The following is a 24,715-nucleotide window of genomic DNA, read 5'->3' as shown; positions in this document are numbered from 1 at the left end:
CAACTATGTGTTCATACTTTTGTAATGTTTTTTTTTCCCTATAAAAAGTTTTCTCTGCCAAATACAGGGTGAAGTTAGGGATGGTGCTTTATAAATGTAGAAAATTTTTATTGAATATACTTGTTCTGCTTAATTTTTGTAAAATACTGCTTTTAGTTTGTACAAGCTAGCTAGTTATGTATTTTAAATTTTGATATTTTTGACTCTTACTATTTCTATTTAAAGTGGATTTTTTTTTCTTTCTTTCAGCCAAATTTTAAAGACTATCCTGTATATTTGACGAAATTTAAACAATGCCTTTCTAAAGCTATGCACCTTATCAAGACATACACTGTGAATACACTACAGAACCTCACAACCCAGTTAATGAAAAGGGTAAGGTGAACCAGCAAGTGGGAAGTGGAGCTGTACTAAAATGTCTATTATAACATCAAACAGCTCTCTTTTTATTTTTTTTTGAAGGTGGGATGTGTCAGCAGATTTTTGTGAAAATAGGTCAATGCAAACACTATGGTGTTTGTGTAGGTTGTCCAATACTCAGCCAAATATGACTGAGACCTAGTGATCCAAAAGATTTATAAGTACTAATAATTAAAAAGTGATGGAAATTGAAGAAGGTGAAGTCAGTGAATTGAAGTAGGTGAGCAGTAAACTAGTGAAGGCCATGGATGGATGAAAGACTGTGTTAGAGACACCAGATGGCCAGACAGTTGCTTTCCTGAACCAGGGTGTGCACTGGAGCTCTGAACTGGCTGTTGGTCTGTTGCCAATTGGGGAAGGTACACAGGAGAAACAGGGGTACTGTGGTGTTTTGTTTTTGAGGTGGATTGCTTTAGAGACAGAGAGAGATTAAAGAGAATACTTGAAAAAAGTATACAGGAGCTGGGTGTTACTGGATGGTAATTGTAAAGCACAACTCTGAGTTCATACCATGATCCTTTCAGTATTACATTCCAGTAAGTATTCTTGGGTGCTCTTGGTCACGTAAATGTTCATTTATTCTGCAGTGGTTTGTGTAGCTGCAGGTAACAACTGTGCCAGGTTCCTATTAGTTTTGCCAGTATTTTTTGTTTCAGTTTAAAGTGTTGACAGTGATGCTGGAGTGTCCCAGGGAAGACACCCTGTCCAGGTTTTTACTCCCCCTCACTCCAGGGAGATGTAGACATAAATGTGATCAGGGAGGTTTTTTTGTCTCATTAAAATATTGAGTCTCATGCTGCAGTATTCTGGCACAGCAGAAGGGAGAGGGGAATGTCTCTTCCTATGCACTTTTATACTTTCTCCAAATAATTGTTGTGTACCTTGTGCTCAGGCAAACTTGGTGTCCTGAGGGATAATCAAGGAAAGTGAAAGATGCTAGAATTGAGAGCGCACACCTAAAATAAGGGAATTTTAGGCAGTGTTCATAGAAACTTGTGAAAGGGTACTCATGGAGTGAAAGTCTTGGTTAAGTGGTATTGAACATTTTTTGTATTTGGTACAAAACTAGGTTTTATTTAAAAAAAAGGTTTTGATGTAAGTTTGTAGAAGGATGATGAGGTTGCTCACAGGGATAAAAATAGGAGGTGAGGTTGGTGGAGTTTTCCTGTCCCCATCATGTTTTGAAAGAGGACCATCTCTTCTCTCTCACTTCAGTAGGGATAAGGGGAAGAAAGCTTGGTGTGTAAACTGGGTCTCTGCTTTGCTTTGTTTGTGATAGAATTTGTGTAAGTTCAAGCTGTCTGCCCTGCTGGGCTGGGGAGCTCTAGGGGGAGCTGCCTCAAGACTTGATATTCTGGTTGGAGCTTGAATGCAAGCTGAAACTTAGCTTCTCTGCCTTGGGACCAGCAGATAAAAGGGAGATTTGTTCCATTTTAGTACTACATATTAAGGACCAACAATTGTTACTTCTCTGGCAGGTCCAGAGAAAATTTCTGTCTCTAATGGAGAATGTCATAATTACTGAAAATGTTCCTTTCCCTGTAGAGGCTCTTGGATGAAACGCTTGGGTTTTGTTCTTCCATCTGACTTTAAATTCTGAATCCAGCCTGCTTTTGTTGGTGGGAAGTGGCAAAGAGCTGTTCCACTGGAAGCATAAGCATAAACAACCAATACCCTGTTTTAGAGCCTAATTATCTCAGCCATTATATACTAGAAGCCAAATATAGTTATTTGCTTTTTAACCAATTACTCATCTCTTCTTTCAGGATCCTTCAGCTGTGCCAAATTCTGACAATGCCTTCACGCTGTTTTATGTGAAATTCAGAGCAGCTGCTCCCAAAGTCAGAGTAAGTAGCTGGTAACTAACTTTTAAAAAGGAAGTTAGGAAAACGAGGCTTGAATTTATTATGAATGCAGGGATTGCATATTGTGCAAGTGTGAATGTCCAAAGATTGCATATTGTATCTGTGGAAAAATACTACTAACTCTTTTCCAATTACTACAAAAAAGTAATTTACTGATAATACTTCTTTCTCTTTTTTTTTTTTTTTTTTTTTTGGGTAGACTCTCATTGAACAAGTAGAGCAAAGATCTGAAAAAATGCCAGAGTGAGTATGTCTACATAATTTATCTTCTACAGTTTTAAGTTTTGAAAATAGTTACTTTTGTTTAGGTACTGTTAAACAGTACCTATTATTTGTTTAAAAGAAAGTTTTAAAAATTGAAATTACATAGACCTTAAGAGGGTATTAGAATGTATTTTATGTTGCCAGAAAATTATCTTCAGGATGTCATTATTGTTTTAATTTCTTGGCTAGGTATCAGCAAGTTCTCAATGAAATCCATCAATGTTACCTCGACCAGCGGGAGCTTTTGCTTGGTCCAAGTATCGCTAGCACTGTTACAGAATTAACCAGTCAGAATAACAGAGATCATTGTGCTCTGGTAGGTAAAGTAATCATGTGTTGTGAAGGTTTTGTTACATTTTAGTCCCCTCTCCCCCAGGAAAAATGAATTTACTTAATTCAGTCATTTACATGCAGAATTGTTTATGTTGTCTGTGAGTTTGAATCATTAACATTCTACTAATATTTTCAAGCCATACATGTTTTGTTTCTGTAAAAACTCCACCCTGTCACAAACCTCACAGAGGGGGGAGGATAGAAAAGAAGCATAAAATGTGGTTACTTAAATTTCAGAAACAAAAAAAGGACAAAAGTTGTACAGTGAGCTTTTATTTGGCTAGTAACATCTTTTCAGCCCATAATCTTAGAGTTCATCTCATTGCTTTTGAATTTTACAAATTTTCAGTTTAATCATAGCTGTAATAATCACAACACAATATATAATACATAGTAATAATACCTCTAATATCTCTTGTGATACTGATGCAAGGAAAAGAATTTAATAATCAAGTATTTGTGTTTCTGTGAATACAGGTACGAAGTGGTTGTGCCTTTATGGTCCATGTATGCCAGGATGAGCACCAGCTTTACAATGAGTTCTTCACAAAACCAACACCAAAACTGGAGTAGGTGGTAGATGCTGGTTTTGTTTTACTTGATGTTGTATTTTGTGTGTTGTGATGTAGCAAACAATATTTTATGGCAAACAGAGCTGTGTTCAAATGGTTTGGTAAGAACTAGCAAGATAAAAAAACAGCTCAAATCACTTCTAGCATTGGAATTTGATGTTCTTAGTTTTCTTCTTTATTTAAGCAAAGCAGATAGTTCTCATTCTCCATAAATAATCTTTGCAAATGCTCTGTAGATAGTCTGAAAGAGTTAAAGATACTCAGGTTCTTTGAAAACAGTTGTAGAAGTCTACAGCTCTCAGCTGGTTTTGCACAGCCTGTTGCACTAATGCTTTCATTTGCTTTGGTCTGAAATTAGACTGATGAACTCCAGGTATTTTTCTGGAAGGATTTAATGAGCTGCCCTTACTGTCAAGGAATATTAGCATGTTGCCTGTATTTAGGCTGAACAGAAGGCAGGGTAGTGGTTGCCTGACAAGAACAGTGTCCCAGTCTCCCGTGCCTAAACCTAAAAGAGGGACAGGTTGCAGCTTCCCACAGTAATTGCAATGCAAAAGTATTGTTAAGTTTTTTACAACAGACCTGTAATGGTAAAGCAATTGAATAGATTATGCCCCTCCTCCAGTTTTCTGGTATGTTTTAGTACTGATACTTGATTCTGAAATTTGGGTAGGTCATGTTCCCTTGCTATAAAGTTCCTAATTTGAGTGTATTCCTATTAGTGTAATTAAGACACTGGTTTTGAGTGTTGCAATGTCTTAAATTGAGTGCAGCTTAAGTTAAACAAATGTGTAACCTGAAAAAAAGACTGCCCACTACCCTCCCTGTCCTTCAAAGCTAGAGGAAAACCAAAACTGCATAAAGCCTCACTAGAGATAAACCACAGTGCCAGAGTAGGCCCAGTCTTTTCTGAGGAGTTGTGGCCTCATGTGGGGCATGCTCAGAATTTGAGGTGACCAAAATAAATTTTCTTAAGATCAGTTCAGTTATCTTAGTCCAAATCGTGGACTAAACATCCCTAATTGAAATCAATGTAAAATGTTGTTCAGCCAGAAATTTTGTCACTAGTGCTATTCACACCAAGAATGATAATAGACTTGTGTTTTTTTTAAATTTTGATAGAATGTAGTTACCTCATTTCCTAAGAACTTTCTTCCCTTTTTTTTGGCCTACATCTAAATAAAATGTTTAAAAAAAGAGTGTAAAATAGTAGCTACTTTATTAGGTTTCTCTTAGCATAATACATAGCCTCATTTTATTTTCTGCAGTGCTAAGGTGCTCTGAAGATATTACAGCCAGGTGTCCATGTAGAGATAAGAGTTTACTGAAATTCTACCCAAGAGCAAAGATCTGACATTGAGTATTGTATTTAATAAGAAGGCTGGTGAAACTTTCTCTTTGGTTTCTGCTTTTAAAATGGAGAGTTGCTGTTTTACCTAGTTGCTTATAGTGCTATAGGATGCAAAGGAAGAGCCATTCAAAATGGTTCTTGTGAGTATTCTTTCATGAGCATTTTTGTTCCCTGTCTGAGGAACTGAAGTGTTGTTGTCCTATTGACAGACATTTTTTGTGAATTAGAAAAAAACAAATTGTGCAGTAAATTCAATATCTTTATCACACTGATAACTTCAGTGTTCTTGATTTTTATATTTCTAACTCTAACTGGGAAATTACTTGAATTTTCAGATTTTCAGACTGGCAATAGCATTAGTGCCTAATATGTGATTAACAAAGGGAGCATTGAGAATGGCAAAAATGTCTAGAGTGAGTGCTGTTGGTGTCTTAACCAAGACATGCATCACTTTGAACATGAAAGAAAAAAATAAATTGAAGTGAGATTTCTGGTGTGTCACTGCATTGATATCATAACTTAAGTTAGATTGAAAAGTGTGCTCTGGGATGTTGGTAACTATTACAGAAAACATTACCAGGCTTCTTCTCCTGTGTCCCTCTTTGTGTGCTCCTGATTCTAATACACTTTTGAGTCCTTGGAATCAGATGAGCCCTTTCTCAAGAGAAAATTTGGGTTATGATTCTGAGCTCAGCAGGAGCATTTTCTTACACAGAAGCCAAGTAAATCAGGTTACAGCATCTTCCCTTTGTGACAGGTTGAGTTTTTGGTTGGTTTGTATAGATTTTTTTTTGTTTATTTGGGTTTTTAAAATTTTATTTTAAAATTAATTAAAAGCTGTAACACCATTTTTAAGCAGTGGATGTGCCACATCTTTTAAAAGGAAAACTTTTCCTACTTCGTAGGAAATAGTGGGTTCATGTTTTAAACAGTCTTGTCTGAAGTCTTCTATGACACTTGTTTTCTCACCCTCCTTTCAAAAATCTTTGCCGCAAAATAATCTATGTTTGTGTTAAAATTTTCCTTTGCTTTTGGGGGATCCTGAAAGTATTTTGCTTTTTTAAATTTTTTCTTCATAGTGAACTGTTGGAGAAGTTGTGTCTTTCATTGTATGATGTCCTGAGGCCAATGATCATCCATGTCATTCACTTAGAGACACTCTCTGAACTCTGTGGGATTCTCAAAAATGAAATGCTTGAGGATCATGTGCAGAACAATGGTAATTCATAGATTGAAGATTATTGTTTTGAAGTATCTTCTTAACCTAACCTCATATTTGACATGTTTGTGTAAAATTAATTATGCTTTTTCATTTATAGTGCAGGTCTGTATATTTGGCTCTGTGCATAGCATCATTTTAAGTAATGTACTGATGTTAGTAATGTTTTCTCTAGATTGTACAAATGCTAGCAAACATCCACTCAGTGTATATGCATGCACCAGGGTTGATTTAAATTAACTTTTCAAATTAACAAACTACTTCACTTGGCCCTGCTAATGCATCATCCATGTAGAGCTTTCTGCATAAAGATGATAAAGGAATGCAAACTGATTTTTTTTCAATTCTCCTTAATGTCATGTTTCCCAGATTAGAAATTGTAACTTTGGCAGAGAAGTTAAGTAGCAGTGTAGATTCTGGAGTTTTGTAAGTCTGCAGAGCCCAAAGTCTCATAGGAGTGAGCCAACCTGGTGTCTCATTTCGTAGTATGACCAGCGCATAGTGGAATCCCTTCACAGTCTTTATTGCACCAGGCAATAAACAGAAATCATCCTTGGTAGCTGGTATATTACCCAGTGTAGCTCTTTGTCGCTGAAACTGTGCCAGTAGTCATGAAGAGTTGTTCACGTTCCTGGAAGTATAATTGTAACACTGTTGGGAATGAGCAAAGATTTGCTGACTTAATCTTTTGGCTTATCATAAGAAGTGTCTTACTACTACTTAAATTTGGGCTGATACAATAATTCTTAAGTTTGATGTGAGCTGCTTTGGTTTTTCTGTTTTTATCAGCTCCCGACAGTCACACCACAGGTATTGGCTGTGATGGAACCAAAGCCACCCTGCTTTGTTGTTCCCACCAAAATTCCATTTAACGTACCCAGGTCTGAAATAATTCTAACACGGCATCTAACATGTCATCAGTGTGAGGTTGCATTTTCATAGCCTAATGAAAATCTGGGGAGCAAAGCAACTGTAGCATGGAGTTCAGTAAATTCCTTGTTTGTCACAAATTTGTCTGCATGCCACTGTTCCAAAAATATCCTGACTCCATCTGCAGCAAGCCAGGTTTTTATGATCCTATATGTGATACTTCAGATTTGTATTTCTATAAGCTCGCTTTGTCATTAACAAGTTTGTGCCTTTTCTTACCTTTGCCAGCTGAACAACTGGGTGCATTTGCAGCTGGTGTGAAGCAGATGTTGGAAGATGTACAGGAGCGCCTTGTCTATAGGACGCACATTTACATTCAGACTGACATCACGGGCTACAAGCCCGCGCCCGGCGATCTCGCCTATCCTGACAAGCTGGAAATGATGGAGGTACAGCCTCAGCCTTTTCACTGTCCTTGACTTTGTACATGCAGTGTATGCAGTTGTGCAGTACGGTGCTTTGCAGCTTGGGTTTTCCTGTTCTTAGGTGTATTTAGTGTTACTGGCATTTTAAAATTGACACTTGCTGATTAAATTATGACTCTGAACTATATGTCAGCATTTTATGTCAAACTTAGTGACAATGGCAATAGTTCTCACAGTTAACAGTTTTGTCAAAACTTGAAGCTTCTGAGTTTTTGTTTACATTCATAAGTAATAGATATTACCCAGTGTATTTTCTAGCTGAGCTGGAATTGAAAAGATGCTTTGGACAGTCCCAGTTAGCTGCAAGTTTGTTTTAAGAATCACTGGTCAACTAGCTTTTGGTAGGCATGTGTATACCCTGTGTTCAGGCAGTGTGAGAGGAGACTTGCTTTAGATAATTTAACACATTAGCAATGGCTTCCAGAAGCCTTTTTCAAGTTCTTATCAGTATTAGCTGTTTTTTTAGTCATTCCCTTTGAGTCAATGTTCCTGATGAAATGGATCAAACTAATTCTACTTAGTTTAAAAAATGAAACAACTCACAGAAATAAATAAATGCCCAATGAGAAACCTTTCATGAGTTTTTGACTAGAACAAGCTGCAACTGTGTGAAGACTACATGGAAGCAGTAAAGCATAGTAAAGATCCCCCTCCAAATAACTATTGCCATTCACTTTATAATGGGAGGCCCAAGCTGTCAAAGGACTGAGGTGACTGAGAATGACCTTTCCAACATGGACTGGCAAGATCCAAATTTTATTGCTGTATTCTGCTTTCCACCTAGCTGTCAGAATAGCTGGTGGTGCTTAGAAAACTGTAGGACTTAGTTCCAGCTGACCAGTTGGTAGAGAAGCTGCTGTTTGACTTCAGAATCAGAACATTACTTATAAAAAAGCAGAAGCTGTCTGTCTGTCTGTCTGTCTTATTTCTCTCTTCTCTCTCTCTCTCTACCTACCTACCTACCTACCTACCTACCTAAAATATGTATTTTGCTGTGGGCTGAAAGACGTTAACATTGTGTGACTGTACCTTACTGGGCTCAATTCTTGCCTGCAAACAGAGAAAACACTGTGAGAAAATTATCAGTAGTGAACTCATGTTGCTATGACATTGTCTTTATACACATCTAAAGCTTTTATTGTGCTACAGTTTGTACTTTGGCAGTTTTATGGGATATCCACAGGGTTTTAAACCCTGAAGCTAGTGAGTCTGTAGAGTACCTGCTTTTTATACTGAAAGTTTAAGGACTAATAAGCATCTTCATGCAAGTGATTCTGCTGTTTGGTCTGTACGAGGCCTTATTTTCTAACAAAGGTCCTATGGCCCTTTAGTTAAGGAAGAGAAAGTTCATTCCAAATTGAGAAATTACGCTGCTCTTCCTATGTCCTCATAAGACTTCAGTTTTTGCCTGGTTTGAGATTCATTTTGCTACTTGATTGCTTTTAAACTTCAAAACCTTGCTATTTAGAGAGCCCTTCTGTCTTAGTAAATGAATTATTAAAATGTTAAAAGCACAGGGAAAAAATATTTCTTGTGCTGTGCTGCTCAAATATTAATGTAGTTCTTTGCCCATTCTTGCTGCCTCTTGTTGCTTTGAAGCTGACCAAGTAGTGGAAAAGGTTGAAGTGTGGAAATGTTGAGTAATGTTAGGGGAAGGCTTTTGGTTGAACTCCCGCAGGGAATAAACTAGAGAGTACTTTTGGGCCATCTGCATGTCATTTCTGGAAATAAAGCCATCAAAAAATTATATGTTTAAAATCCAAGTAAGCATTGAACTGGGTTACCCTATTTTGAACTTTTCTTTCTCAGTGGCTTTATAGGTCATTACTGAGAAATCAGTAAAACAGGCAAAATAAAAGAACAGTGCTTTACACAGATATGTATTTGTGAATCTTTCTCGTATTGCAGTATTTCTGCCACTGTTTTGGAAACATCTGCCTGTTTCTTCTAAATGTCTTTGAAACACTGGAAACTGAGTGTAGCTGATTTCTTTTCCAATTCAGCATGCTTTCGCCCAAAAAGCTTTGTAACCAAAGCAATGTTGTGTGATATTAAAATATTATTGTGTATCTTCTTTTGCAGCAAATTGCACAGAGTTTGAAGGAGGAACAGAAGAAGCTGCCATCTGAAGCTTCATTTTCAGATGTCCGACTAGAAGATCCCGAGTCTTGCAGCTTAGTTAAATCTGGTATGAAATACATCTCATATTGTCAAATTAATGCATAAAGCTCATGGAATGTGAGCATTAACTTGAATCATCTGTGAAAAAGTTGCAGGTATCTTAAAAGGTTATTTTCCTAGACAAATACATAAGCAATTTTTAGAGGTGAACTTTGTCTCAAAGTTTTAGTTTTGTATTTTAGATGAGAAGCAGCCTGATCTTGTTCTTTTGGTGCTATTTCTTTGTGCTTCAAGTGCAGTCTGTTATATGAAGCAACTACTTTTGCAACCAACAGCATCTATTGTACTTTGTATAAACCTGAGCTTTTGTATTCTCCACTGAAAAGTATCCCTGCTATCAAGATGTGTACTTGAGGATGCGTTTGTTTGTCAGCTGTGCTAGGATGGGAAAGGTCATTTGGTGTGTTAGGCATGTCTCTTAAATTACAGGTATTTAAAATAATTCAGAATTTACTCCTTGACATTTTAAACTTGTGACCCATGTGTCTGTAAATTACAGCAAACTGGAATAAAATTTCTTAAAATGTGGCTGATGCCAGTCATTTGAGTGTTAGAAATTTTTTAATTACTATGGAAGACCCATGAAGAATTTCTCCTTTTATTTTATCATTGTTCAGTGTGGTACAGTGTTATTATTTACCCAGCAGCATCTTTCTCAGCTCTTTATCACTTGTTTCTTGTATTCCTTTTGATTACATGGTAGTTTCTTGCTTTTGGCTTGGAAAGTCTGCAGAGGTGTTTCTAGCTGGACTGCACAAATCCTTTCGAGAATGGAGTTCATCGTACTTCACCCCATGTGTATGGAATTTGCAAGTCCTGTAAATTTCACCTGCACTCAGGAGATGGAAGGAACCTATGTGGTGTAATTTGAAGACATGTGTCTGAGATAATTTGGATTATTTGTTCTTCAGAGGTGCCTCTCCCATTTCAGGACCTGCAGGAGTAGCTGAAGTGACTAATGAATGGCCTAGGAACCTCAAACTGATATCATAAGATTTTACAGGCTTTCTAATTACTGTGACAATAAATTTATAATTGCAAAAGGTAGAAAGATATTACTGGATTTTTTTCAGGTGATTTCTTCACTGATCACATAAACACAAGTGCATTTTCCATCAGCAGCTGAAACTCCAAAAATTTTACTTTTTTTACATGCTTGGTATTTGAAATCAGAGCTCTGATGCTATTGACTCAGCTGTTTCCCAGCTTGATTTAAGGACAAAATGAAAACAGACTTCTGTCTGTCAGGTGTTGTGAAAATCCATTTTGAGCATACTGTGTTACTATCAAGGTTATGCAGGAGGAGCACTTTTTTATGTTTACAACTATCTCACGAAAAAATTGGTTTTGCTGTTATTTTTACAGTTTATAAATTATGTTTAAACCCTATATTTTTTGCAACTGTTCAATCCATGTAGGATTATCCCCAGCAGAAAGGAAAGAGTGAAGAAATAGAACGGTTTTTTTCCTTATTTTTTTCCTAAGCATTTCCTGTAATTCCATGATCTCTAACCAATTCTTTTTCCTCTTTTCTCCTGTGCTTTTTTTTTTTTTTTTTCAGTTACTGATCATTTCAGCCATTTAGCTGAGTGGGAGGTGTGTGTCATTGGAGACATGCCTGTAAAACTAACTCATTTAAAAAGGTTGAGCTGGGCCACCCCTGAAAGCAAATTCATGTCTTTCACAGGCTTGTGCTTGATTCACATCAGAAATCTAGTACTGACCTGCTCAGAAGGAAAAAAAAAAATTTACCTGTTTGGGTAAAATAAAATGTCATATTTCTGTGTAGAGAGTATGAAATGGAATTTTATATTACAGTTGATATTACAGTCTCCTTTGGTTGGAAGGACAGATGGGCAAGCTTTTCATGTGTGTATTTTGCTTTTAAACAGGTTCAGCTGAATCCCTTAATCCCAGGCATCAGAGCACGATTTCACCTGCAGATCTGCATGGAATGTGGTATCCTACTGTCAGAAGGACTCTAGTGTGTCTCTCCAAACTGTACAGATGTATAGATGTATGCAAAAATTTCTTTATCTAATTTTTAAGGTGAAGTTATGAAGTGTGTAGAGCACCATGTCTAAATATTTTAATACAAACTAGGAATGGACAATTACTGGCCTCTAACCTCTTGGTCTTTCTGCTGCTGTCTTTATGTAAAGCAAGTGAACTGACAAATTTAAGTCATCATTGCCAAGACAATTTTATATTTGTAGAATTAGAAAAATGGCACTGATTTGTACGTCTATTGCTTTTGCTGTTACAGAAATAATTCAGTGTCTGATGTTCAAGGTACTGGTCTCACCAAAGCTGAGGAGTGAATAGCACAAGAAAAAATAGAAAGTTCTGGGTCAATTACAGGGAATGATTTTATTGCTGAAATTACTGGGTGAATGTGTTTGTGTGATGTCTCTGGTCTTAAAAATGGTGACTGTGCTGCTTCTACATTTTGAAAATGTTCTGAATTTTTTTGTGACACATCTCTTCATGCTCCAAAACACAGGAACACATTTCCGAAGTTTAAGATAGTGGAAATCTTCATGTCTAGCAGAAACAAAAGACATATTTAGTTAACACATATTTTTAGACTTTCCTGTTAGAATCTGTTTTGTGTTGCTCACTTAACAGCATATAAGGCTGATAAGTCTCTAAGGAAACTAAGGCAAATGTTTTTGCTTTTCTGCATATGTTGTATTTTTATTAGACACATTTAATGGATTTCGAAATATCTTGATGGGTGTTAAATGAAACTCCTGCCAAGATGCTAGTGCTAAAAAAGAAGCCAGAAAATACTAATGCTTTATTGCTTGACATATCAATCCCACTAAAATAGATGAATTTTTGCCCTTGTTTTCAGCTAGACCTTGGTAAATGAGGTGCTTTCTGTGTTGTTTGCAAGGCTCATTTACAGTGTATCTGCACAGAGGTTAATTTGGTTTTACCCTGAGACACTGTAGCTGAACTGGCACCCTTTGCCTGCACCCTGTAGATAGGGAATATGTGAATGAAGTGGTGCTGGCAAGTCTGGAGCAGTCAGGGCTCTGTTGCAGTGCTGGTGGGAGCGAGCCGTGTTCCTGTGGCTGGCTCAGCTGTAGGATCATATTGCTGCCACTTAAGCACTTGCACCGTGTCCCCTGGGCCATGGCAGCTGTCATGTTTGTTTACTAAGCTGTCACAAATGTGAGGTAATTTGAGTCTGCCTGAGGTTAAGCTCACTCAAATGATCTCGTGTCTATTGCAGGTGTAGCTTGCACGCACAGGTAGTTGCCTGACACAGGAAGAAGTGTCTGGTCAGGTTACCCAGCACAACACCATTCATGCTGTTGGCTCTGAATGTGTGAGGTGTCACTGACCATGTCACTACCCAGATGCCAGTTCAGAGCTGCAGGGGGAGCAGGGCAGGCTTGTGTGGGTACCTGCATCCAGCCTGAGTGGTTGTAGCAAGCTTTTGTGTGTGAATGCTCCGTCCTGTGTCACTGCACTTAGCAAACATGTTTTTAGCTAGTTAATCTAGAGTTTTATAAGCTGGTAAACACATCGTTCATGAAGTGCAACTCTTAAAATTCTGCCTAAGCTTTGCTAACACCTCTTTTGTTGGTCTTTTTTTTTCCTCTTCCCTGCAGAGGGCAGTGTTTCAGGGATTATCGCAAGAGGCCTTATCTGCCTGCATCCAGTCGCTGCTGGGAGCTGCTGATTCCATCAGCAAAAACAAGGTCAGAATCTGTGCTTTGGGTATGATTTCCACAGCCCCCAGCCCCTTGTATATCTAAAGTCACAAAGCAGTGGTTCAGAATTCTGTTAAAATCTTAGTCAAAGCATGTTGCTCTGCCCCCAGAGACTTGATGGATTTGCCAGTTCTTAGTTGTGGTTAATGTATTGCAGGGCAAAGATAATGATTCACATGGTAGCCTGTCTGAAAAGGTGGAATACAGATCCTAGCAATCGTGTTTACAGGCTGCTCTAACTCGTGGGATTTCAGTGAAGTGATGCCTAAAGGGAAATTTTTGCTAGAGGACTTTGTATTTATTTTCACTGCCTGTTACTCTTTTCTCTTTTTCTCTGCCTCCATTGTTTGAATTTTCAAAAATCTTTCTAACTTATGTTCACTAGGAAGAAGTTTTAAGTATTCACTGCTCAGAACTGTATTATCAAAAGGTTTGATCTCGTGTGTTGCTCAGAATTCAATGCAGATTCATCAAGTCATTTGAACTTTACTGTGTTTGAGCAGTAAACTTTCTTTTTCCTTTCACAGTTCCTTTAAATCCTGTAGTAATTTGCTAATTCCTAGCAGCCAGGAAGTGAATTAAAAAAGAAAGTCTTAGTAGGCTAAAATAGTTGGATTTTTATAAGCAGTAAATATTTAATAATGAGAAAGGTTGTAGTTCTGATTGGAAATTATCTGTTTTAAAGTGTCTCTTTTGAGTGTCCTTTAAAGAAATCTGTTAAACATATCATCTTTAAAAAGAAATGCAAGCTACACTTCCCTTTAGCTTGAGCCGATAACTATTTCCTGTGTAGCTGATTCAGAATTCTGCAGTTAAATACCTGGCCAGCATTGACTTAAAAGTATTGCAGAGGATGAAACTCATCCTGCAACGAACCCTGAATAGGTTGGCCGAAAACTAGGATCTCTGCCACTTTGTTCTTGATGCATGTTAGTTTAATGTTGTGTGGTGAAATGATGCATATAAGAATTAAAACAACAACAAAAAAAAAGGCCAAACCCAAACAACTCAAGAAGCCCTTTCCACCACTCATTTTTAGTGAAATTTCTATTTGTTGAAAGTGCAGATTTAAATCTGATTTCTTTTTTGTTTCATTTAACATTATATCAAGGAAAGCTCTCCTCCAGCTTGCAAAAGCAAATTTGAATTCTAAAGTCCTCCTCCTTTTACCTCAATGAGCCATGAACTTTAAAGATTAAAAGTAGCACGCAGTATAAAGCATGTAGTTAAAATAACAAGCAGTGCAAAACGGATCATTTAGATGGAGTGAACTTGGCCTTCTTTTACTCTTTGTGTCTTTGCTGTGCTGTTTAGAAATTAACTAAGCTTTGTGTTTAATGACATGAGAAAAATGCATTGTAAGACCTTTGCAGAACAGAACAGTTAATCAAGATTATTACAGGAACATTGACTTTTTTTAGTCATTGTAATGATGAAAACAAATTTAGAACCTCATGTTTTTCGACTAGAAATGATATGAATTACATTAAATAATTCCTCTCTCTGAAGAAGAATAAATTTGTATCATTCAAGTAGTGGATACCTTTACTTAATGAGGACATTTAGTGATAAGACTGTGTAATCTAATTCTTCTGAGAAATGGGAATAAAGTATCCCATTAAAGTAGAAGTAATGCTTCTATAGTGCAGTGTATTAGGAATAGTACAGAAGTGGGATTTGTTGATCCCAGAGTGTAGTTAATCACACTACAGACTAATGGAAAAAGCTTGTTAACTAATAAAAGTGGAAATGTCGAAACTTTGCTCCTCATTTAATTGTTTGGGGTTTTTTTGTTTTACATGTAATGCATGTTCTTTCTCTTGTGCTGTAGACCCAGGTCGATGGACAGCTTTTCTTAATAAAACACCTTCTGATCCTTCGTGAACAAATTGCTCCTTTCCACACTGATTTCACCATTAAGGAAATTTCCCTGGACCTTAAGAAAACTAGAGGTACTAAACAGCTGCTGGCTGCAGAATGGGATGGGATTGTCCTCCCTTTGTGCCAGCAAAATTTTTGGGTTTATTTTATGTTCACTTGCAATGACCTGTATGCTCTTTCTAATCTCTTGCTTTGTTCCTAGCTTTTCTGAAAAAAAACCAAAACCATTCTCCTACTCAGGGCAATTCAAAATGTGTCTAAAAAATTCTTTATTTTTGTATGAAATGCATTTGCCTGCTTTCACTGCTGACCTAACTAATTTTTCCAGTCTCTTTTAAGAACAGCTAAGTAATCTACATTTCTATTGCACAGAATTCTTTCCTCTTTTCTTGTCTGTTAAAGGAATATCTTTTCTTACTGCTGCTTAGCAGGGAAATTTAACAATACACAGTCAACTTAGCTAGAGCAAATTAAGATTTCCTGGACCTTTCTGTGAGGTTTTTGTTTTGAGAAGCATTTCTTATTTTGCAAGTTCAATGAACAGTATCGGTATTATGGTATTATGTAGCAAGCATGTCTCTTGTAGGAAAATAGAAGTAGTGGCCATGGTCATGGTTTTTGAAATTGTACTATTGTTCCCTTATAGAATTCAGGAAAAAAGCTCTTAATACAAAATTGAACTGTCATGCACTTTCCAAGTTGTAAGGATAACGGGAAAAATTATTGGAAGCATGTCAAGTTTCTCTCCTTCCATTTCAGAAGAGAAAGCTGAAGAAATAACTTCTCTTTCCTGCTAATATGCTGCAATCTTAACTCTGAAGCAAGCATTTCTTACACTAACCATTTCACTTGTTGCATTTGAACATCAATGAAACCTCCTACCTGTTGAGTGGTTTCTAGTTGACTGGAGGTTAAAGGGCAAATACATCCTTTTGGTGTCCTGTCCTGGCTGACACACAAGTTTGTCTCCATATTCATTTATTGGAATAAATTTTTGTGCCAGCCAGTGCTTTGCAGGTGGTAGTGGTAAGTAATGGAAAAAAACATTTTCTTTGTATTTGGTGGTGGTGGTGGCAGTGGTGTTGAAAAGATGTATGTAGCTTTTCTGACTTACTGTGGTGTAGCTACTGTGGTGTAGCATAGACCAATAGGGTCTTATGTTTGGGATGAGTTGTAAAGGAAAAATAATATGGCTAATAGTTTTACTGTGTTCTAGCCAAACTTCCTGTACACGGGTTTGAGATTTAATTTGGTATTTACAGATGAAGGGATACTGCTTACTGTAAAAGTCATGCTTTTGCCCAACTTCTTTGAAGTAGTATAATGTTAAGGTTCATGTAACTGAAATACTCGGTGGGAAAAAGGACTAGCTCATGGTCTTCTAATCAAGAATTTGGGAAATCTTTGGAATTGCTTAAATTGCTGGTAAAAAATTCAGAGAACAATAATCTTGCTCTGTGTTCACCTTTCACTGCATAAGAGTGCAGATTCTTAGTTCAGTGCAAAATCTACAAACCTATATATTTTATATTCTCTTTTTATTTAATGTCTCAGAAAACGCTTCTTTTACTCTTATGTCTTTTTTCCCTCCCCCTGTTTCATACAGAGTGCAGAATTCCTTTTGAAGTGAAAAAAAAAGCAGATAGATGTGTGGATGATAAATGGCTGACAGTAGGGTAAAAAAACAATACTGTAACTAATAATTTTCTTTTTCCTAATTTGACTAGATTTCAGAGTGACAGCATCCTGTTGAGACTATAGGTGTAATTTCAGTATCTTGTGTTAATTACAGACATTGTTGCTTTTCCTTCTTGAGACTTGTGTAGAGAACATAAACATGAATGTTTATCAACCTTGATGTTTTGTTGTTTTGTCCTAACTAAAACAGCTGAGCACAGAAGAAAAAAGTAACAATTAAAAGTTATTTAATACAACTGTAGCTGGTTTTCCCAGGCAACGTGCAAAATTTTGCAGATTATTTGTAAATACTTAAATAGCTTATGTAAAAGTCTTCCACTTGTAGATTACAGTAGGAGGAAGAGGAGAGCTCACACAATTTTCATGCTTTTAGCACTGCAGTTAATATCAGCAACTTGTTAGTTTCTTGTAATGTATTTATCTATTTAGACTGTGCAAGTGTTAGGTACGGGTGTACCATAGGTGCCATTGAAAAGTAGTGAATTAATGTTTGTGTGCTTCTGTGCATGTGCACTTGTGCATCCACTCTGAGCAGTGCTGGAGTCATTAATGTTGCAGTCATAATCATTCATGCTGGGCCATTTTTATGCATAAAAGAGTGATTATAGTTTGTAGTTCCTGGAGCTGAGTGGCATTGACTTACAGTGTGAGTGGCTTTCTGATTCACAGATGCAGCATTTAAAATCCTGAATCCTAAGGCAGTTTCAAGATTTTTTAGACTGAACAGCAACAATGCCTTGATACAGTTCTTACTGGAGGTAATGTGAGTCTTATTGCATTAAGAAAAAATGGGTCATTTAAGTGTGCGGTGATCTCTGGCAATTAAAAAGAAGAGAATTGTTGTTCTCTGTTCAAGGGTACTCCAGAAATCAGAGAACATTATATCGACTCCAAGAAAGACGTAGATCGTCATCTGAAATCAGCCTGTGAGCAGTTTATTCAGCAGCAAACCAAACAGTTTATAGACCAGCTGGAGGAGTTCATGACAAAGGTACAAATGAGTTGTATGTTTGTTAACCTAACTGAAGTACTGGTAGGATAAGGGAATGGGTATTTAAATTGGGTATATGACAATCTGCTAGTGCTGTGTGATTAGCTGAAGATAATGTGCTTTCCTTTAAGTTCCAACAGCAATTTTGCAGGCATTTTTTAGATTAATGGGCTAAAGGAACATGTCATGGTTTGTTTTTAGAAGCAACCCTTGTGTTCTTTGATCAAAAAGCTTTAATTTTTCCTTGAATTGTAACAAGTGTGTGAAGGTTGGCAGGACCTTTTCTTTCTGCAGGAATTATTTTGATTGCATTTGTAAGCCTTCAGAAACAGTCTTGGGTCATGTGTGTTCTTGAGGGAGGTCTTACAGTATTACATGTCTTGCTACAATACATTTCTTTCTAGAACGTGCTCTAGAGGTCAGGATTTCTAGAGGTCAGGATTTCTTTCTAGAACCTGCTCTAGAGGGCAGGATCTATTCTGAATCTTAGGTCCTGAGAATAAGTGACATGACCTCTCAGAAACTGGGTCTACAGCATTGCATGGACTCCAGACATCCCAATTGCTGATTTTTTAAGAATTTAGAAGATTAAATTTAGTCATGCCTGTCATGCTGGGGTAGGGGTCAATGGCATGCCTAAAGTATAGATGGGTAACTGGTGAGACTGATAGATTGTCTGAGTGATCTCAGTGATTCATTGAGAATCTGGGGAATTTGACTAAGCTGCTTAAGGATAAGTCTCTTTTGAGGTTTTGTATCCTTAGGTGCCTAAGCATCTTTGTAAATTTAATCCCATTTTGAATTCTACTTTCAAGAATTGATCGCAGTTGTAATTTTGAATTGCATTTCTGTCAAGCTGCTTCCCCTGTGTGTTGTTAAGTCAGGTCATAGAAGATCAGTGGAGATTCTGTGCACTGTTATCTCAGAGAGTTGTGCAGTTTTTAGTTGGTTATTTTGTTGTGAACTCAACTGAAAGAAACATCATTTTGTTGATTTTACTTGTTTTAGGTAGCTGCTTTAAAAACAATGGCCACTCAAGGAGGTCCCAATTACAGCCTTTCACAGCAACCTTGGGCACAACCAGGTATTTACTTTGGTTTATATTCATGCTACTATTAGGAATCTGAAGAGGTGGTCAGAATAACTTGGACTGAGAGACTGATTTTGAAAAATTCTACATATAAAAACTGTCTACTTTTTTCTTGCAGATCCTGGCTTCCATTTGAGCCTGTGTGCTATTTGAAATGTCTTAAGCCAGCTCTAAAAACCTGACAAACTTCACAATATGTGTTTAATTGGTGCAGTAGATGAATGCCTTGAGTATTTCTCAAACTGTGACTGTTCTTGCATGTAAACAGACTTTCTGCAACTGCATACAGAATGTGCTTAAGGAATTAATTAATTATGTTATTATAAAGCTTTTAATTTTGTAGGAAAGAATGAATCCTCATTCAAGCCCTTATTGTCTGTACATTTGGTATTTACTTTGTTTTCAGTTTTCCTGTCACCATGCAAAAATGGAATCTGCGTTTGTTTCCCTCTTTTTAAAAATTTAAATGTGAACACTTCATAGGAACATTTGGAGCAGTTTTAGATGCTCCTTGGTTGTTTTGCTCTTCATTTTACAAAGTTGTGCTTCTGGATAAAAAACTCTGATTTTTCCAAATCATACACTGGAACCTTCTGTTGCATCATATTCTTAAGATGCAAAGCCAGCCATGTTCATACATAATTCAGTGCTGCTCCATGGGTCAGACACTCTGAAGGGTGGTTCTACTCGAGGTTCTACTTAATATCTCCCACTTCTTCAGGAGTTTTTTTAATGTTTGTTTGGAGATAATTATGTGTGTAGAAGCAAATTGAAGCAGACCTTCTGCTGTTTCCTGGAGTCATTTGTCTGGGAAGTGGGACTAGGCAGAAAATTTAGATGTGGCAGAAGTTGAGTGGGGTAAAAACCCACATAGGATTTTAATTTCAGTACTTTAAAACTACAAAATGTATTTTTCCCCTGGCCTTTAGACAAAGATCTTGTAAAATCATTAAAATTCCTGGCAATAAAGAAAGAAGGTCTTGTCTGACAGAGGATTCCTGTCTGGTTAATTCAAAATCCAGATTTCTGTGCAGCCTTTCCTCTCATAGACATGGTCCATAAACAGTAAGGAGAATTTGTGATATTCTGCTCTCTTTGCTAGCACTGTTTCCCAGCAGTTGCTTTTCCAGTAAGTTTTCTGGGAGGGAGCCTATGTAGAACTTAGTTGCTATTGGAGGGCTGTGATTTCAAAAGCCTCAGGAGGATGGGAGGATGTGGTAGCTTTCAGAAATGGGATGGGTGCATTTTCTGCAGGGAAAGGAAGCAGTGTCTGGCAGGCTGTGGTCCTGTGATGGGTTTGACACTCTCCCTTCCGCTCAAACCTCTGGTAATGATCTGCCCCAGGAGAGTGGAGGTGATTTTCTGGAGTATAGGTTTCAGCAAGCAGAACTCCATTTTAGCCTGTTAAACATATTTTCTTTTACTTTCAGCAAAGATCAACGATCTGATCTCTTCCACTTACAAGACAATAAAAACAAAGTTGCCATCAACTTTACGAAGCATGTCTTTATACTTGTCCAATAAAGACACAGAATTAATTCTTTTTAAGCCAGTCAGGGTGAGTATTGGTGCCATGTTTTCCTGTAGATGTTTCATGGTGTTATCTTTAGCTTAAAAAACCCAAATCCAAACAGCTGTACTGCTCTCGCTTATACTACGCAACACATGGGTATTACAGGGAAGTAACTGCTGCTCTTTATTCTGTACATCTTCCACCTGGCACCAAATGAGCTGCCATAATGAAAATTAACTCTGTCCCACACCAACCAGTCGATTTTGGTCAGTTATGCATGGGCAAGAGCACCAGAGGCAGAGAGGGTGATACAAATTGAGTGGAAAACCTGCTGTAAACAATCAGGAGAGCCAAGCTTGAGTTTTAAGCTTCCAGGTTAAGTCTTTAGGACCCAGTGTTTCACTTTAGCACATCTAACTGAAGTTTTTGTCTTATAACTAGTGTGGATTCCTGTAGCTGTTTTGGGGCTTGTTTTAGAAAAAAGTTCTTGATGCTTGATTGATTCTCACTACCTGGTCACTTCAGTAGCTATTCCATGTGCATTGTGTGTGTTCTGGTTTAAGATGGGTGTTGTGTTTTTTAATATTGATGTTTTCTCCTTTCCTTTAAAAGAATAACATTCAGCAAATGTTCCAGAAACTCCATGCTCTGTTAAAGGAAGAATTTAGTAATGAAGACCTCCAGATCATAGCTTGTCCTTCAATGGAACAGGTATATTTTGAACCTCCCTATTTTATCAGTTGCTCTTTCATGTGATTGGCTTTTATAAACATCGATTTTTTTCATTTTTTGTATTTCCAGTTTATTTATTTCTTATCTCCCTTAATCCTGGATGATTAAACTTTGGGCTTTATCTGATCTTAAGACTCTCAGCTAGGAGGGGACTTTGTTTGGTTGGGTTTTTTTAGTGAATGTCTAATAGATTTTCTTAAACCAAGGTGGTGATTGTTGTTGCTGGGGATTGAGTTGTACAGCATTGTAGAAGAGTCTTGCCATTTCCTGGCATTGTCTTCTTGGAAAGTTATCAAAGCCAGTGAATATGCCTTAAAAAAACTGCACTTGAAGACAGTCTTGACAAATACAAAAAGCAGCCACTTTTACATTTAGAAAGCACGAGAATGAATTACTAGAGTGCATTTAAAGTGAATTGTAGTGAGAAAATGTGCAGGTGTTTATGGAAGAGTAACCGTACATGATCTAATTGGGTTAAGAATTCCCTCTATTAGGATTCTCTGCCAGAAACCAGGTAGGCTTTTAAAAATGTCACTTTGACCTTAGTAGTCTAGGGAATGTAGGTAGAATCTTGATTATCACAGGATGATTTAAACAGGTAATTAGTTTATGGATTAGAGGATGTTGCCTGCAGTGCGTGTGGCCACAGGCATGTGTGATAACTGTCCTGGAGCAGTGGCCTGGAGTGGGAGTGATGCACCATAAGGAGGTGAGGGTATCCTGGAGGAGATGGCTTCCTCTAACTGTTTATCTGATGAACTTTAGGATCACTTACCCTGCAAACTGAAGTGTGTGGGAAACCATATTGTAATCTATGGGAAACAAGTACTGTGAAGGATCCCAAGTGTGTTTCAGATATTTGAGGTGAATGATAAACATTTTTTGCCAGTGTGCCTGTTTTTTGGCACATGAAGATATCTTAGGAAGTTTATCACAGTAGTTTGTGACTGCTGAAATGAGTGGTCAGCATGGTCATCAGCTGTATTTTAAAAAGCCTGTGAGTAGGCATTTGACTGGAAATTTTGGTTGTTGTTTTGTAACTGTCTTCTGATTAATGTGCTTCCTAGGAATCCTGTTTAAAGGTTAAAATATGACTCATCAGTTCTAAAACTTGGCTTCTCTGTCTAACGTAGGCTTTCATTTTGTCTTTCAGGTGAACTTACTCTTGTCGATGTCCAAGTAGCCCAACAGTGAGGCTGCTTGGAATAAGCTTCAGCCAAATGCCAGGGAGTGAAGGGAATGCAGAGACATTTGCTTGAAGTAAACGAAGGATCCCTGTGCAGTCTAGTCTGTATCAAAACTATTCAGGCTGCTTAACCCTGTTTTAGGGAAAAAACCCAAAATGAACATGTTTGTTGATTTGGTAAAGGTCTTCCTGTTCATTGGCTTGAGCAGTGGGCAGAAGAAAATGAAACAAAAACTCCTTTGCTGATCACTCTTATGGAAGCTCAATTACTGCCTTTTCCAGATATTTTCAAAATTGAAAACCTTTTTTGTTTGTTTTTTTAATGTAAAAACCATTCTTGGTTTCTCTTAATGAGTTGATATATGCAATGGAAAGTCACACTTTCAAAGAGACACTGGAAATGCAGTGCAGGGAATCAAATGAGAACAGCAATAGATATTTGAGACTTGGGAGATGATTATATTGGTATGAAAATTTGACTTAAGCAGGCGTGCTCTGAGTTTTTCTTTAACTTCTCTGAAAATCCTGTTAATCCACCACAGGCTTGAAAGTAATTCAGAGGTTCTTGCTTGGGAAAACTTAATTTCCCACATGTGAAGTGTTTCTTGAAACACTGGATGGGCTGTCTTTCTTCCACTCCTGTGACTGGGAGCTGTGAGGCCTGACCTGAAGTGTCATACTCTAGCCTTTCTCCATGTGAAGAGTCTCAGATCCTTGGGATTTGCAATGGAAATTTGTGCAACATAATTTCTGTTGTTTCTGAGAGAACTGCATGTTCTCAGATGCTTTACAGTACTGCTTAGCATTGATGTTTTCAGCTGTCTTATTTTAGGGCACAGTTGGTTTTTTTGCCTTTCTCAAGATCAGATGGTGGTGTCACACTGTTTAAAGTGGAACAGGGTCTGGAGCTTGCACAGCCTTTGTGCCGTGGAGAAAGTGCTAATCAGAGGGTGTGGGGATGCCTGAAGCTGATGTGCAAGGCTTTCAAATCTGCATTGTAAAGAGAGAAGTACTGGTAAACAGTGCACGCTGTTGAGTGAGCATTAATTGGACATTAGGGTGGAAAGCTGGATGCTAAATGCCTGGCCCTTAATGGAATGAACACTTCAGGGTCTCTCAGTGTGTAAATCTTCATTGTGCAGCACTGTAAAATGAAAATGTAATGGGTTATGTGACAGATTTTTAACTTATTTATAAAGCCTATTCTGTACTTTTGAATAAGAAGAAATTTCCTTGCACATCGGTGATATTTTGATTTAATAATTTTCCTGATATAAATAACAAGGCTGGAGTATAAGAAGGTAGGATTGAAAGCTACCACAAGAAGTGTTACAGCAGTGGTGCTGAAATACATAAATGGTACTAATAGGACCTTACATGACCCCTTAAAAAATTAAGTAAAGGAACTAACAAGGAGAAAAACTTGCCCTCTCCCTTTACTTATGTAGAAATACAGTAAAATATTCTGTAAAATAATGTCCAGTGCATTGTAATATATGTATATTTGTTTTTTATAAGGTTTTTCAGAAGGACTGCATGGTCACTGTACAGAGTTATGACTAACTTAAAGCAGACATTGTACAGAAGAGTTGTGAAGGGTAAACCATGGCAGTAGTCGCTCTTGTGCTTGGGATCTTTTTCTGTCTTAGAGTACCCAGACAGCTCTAGGATAGCTGGTGGAAGGATTAGAGCAATCAGTTTTTACAGCCTGTTTGCTAAATGAACATTTGTTTAAACATGTACAGTTTCAGATATTTACGTTTACAAATAGTGTAAATAGTTTCAAAAGATTAATTTAAGATGCTTTATATTATCTGACTAGAAACTTGCTGTTTTTAATTTTTTTAAATAAAAATGTTGCCTCCTATTTTGGTCCAAGAGTAAAGCTTTATTCTGTATCCTGAGGCTTGTCTGTCAAGATAACTGCAATACAGAGACAATAAACATCCTAATAAGCACAGGTTGTGCATTGCTGAGAAGTGTTCTTTTTTTGGCAGTAAGAGAATTGAGTTTATTTGACACCGATATACCTGAGTGCTGAATGTACAGCTAATTGTTAAATTAATGCCTCTTTATGGTTATAATAAAAGTAAATTTGTATTTTCTTTACTGACAAGCAGTCTTGTGTGACTAAATGGTCTCTTTCCTTGCACTTTTGTTAGGAGGAAGAAACCACAACTGTGAACCACAGCTGTAATACAAGAACATATTTTAGCTAAGTTGGCTTTTACTAACAGAGGTTGGGAGCTGGTGGCAGAAAACACAAGTGTTGCTGTGTTTGATGACTGTTCTTGCCTGGTTACTCACAGACTCATCTAGCCAGAGTTTCTCATTACCCT

At 37.3% G+C, this 24,715-nt stretch overlaps 1 protein-coding gene across 1 annotated transcript in view; it reads left to right on the top strand.

The window, feature by feature from the left end:
- Positions 1–24,336, top strand: part of COG3 (component of oligomeric golgi complex 3) — a 30,139-nt gene extending 5,803 nt beyond the window's left edge. Inside the window, exons 7-23 of the mRNA XM_041466991.1 lie at positions 250–375; positions 2,187–2,267; positions 2,485–2,528; positions 2,739–2,865; positions 3,360–3,451; positions 5,885–6,024; positions 7,183–7,343; positions 9,462–9,567; positions 11,453–11,577; positions 13,184–13,273; positions 15,117–15,237; positions 17,534–17,622; positions 17,721–17,855; positions 18,864–18,939; positions 20,376–20,503; positions 21,071–21,169; positions 22,344–24,336. Of these exons, the coding sequence (XP_041322925.1) occupies positions 250–375; positions 2,187–2,267; positions 2,485–2,528; positions 2,739–2,865; positions 3,360–3,451; positions 5,885–6,024; positions 7,183–7,343; positions 9,462–9,567; positions 11,453–11,577; positions 13,184–13,273; positions 15,117–15,237; positions 17,534–17,622; positions 17,721–17,855; positions 18,864–18,939; positions 20,376–20,503; positions 21,071–21,169; positions 22,344–22,373 (1,770 nt within the window). The 3' untranslated portion in view covers positions 22,374–24,336. The remainder of the gene's footprint in view (positions 1–249; positions 376–2,186; positions 2,268–2,484; positions 2,529–2,738; positions 2,866–3,359; positions 3,452–5,884; positions 6,025–7,182; positions 7,344–9,461; positions 9,568–11,452; positions 11,578–13,183; positions 13,274–15,116; positions 15,238–17,533; positions 17,623–17,720; positions 17,856–18,863; positions 18,940–20,375; positions 20,504–21,070; positions 21,170–22,343) is intronic.
- The last annotated feature ends 379 nt before the right edge of the window (positions 24,337–24,715 follow it).

Source organism: Pyrgilauda ruficollis, unplaced genomic scaffold, assembly GCF_017590135.1.
Source record: "Pyrgilauda ruficollis isolate IOZ18807 unplaced genomic scaffold, ASM1759013v1 scaffold20, whole genome shotgun sequence".
In the NCBI taxonomy this organism is placed as follows: Eukaryota; Metazoa; Chordata; class Aves; order Passeriformes; family Passeridae; genus Pyrgilauda; species Pyrgilauda ruficollis.
This window is presented reverse-complemented; position numbering and strand designations above follow the sequence as displayed.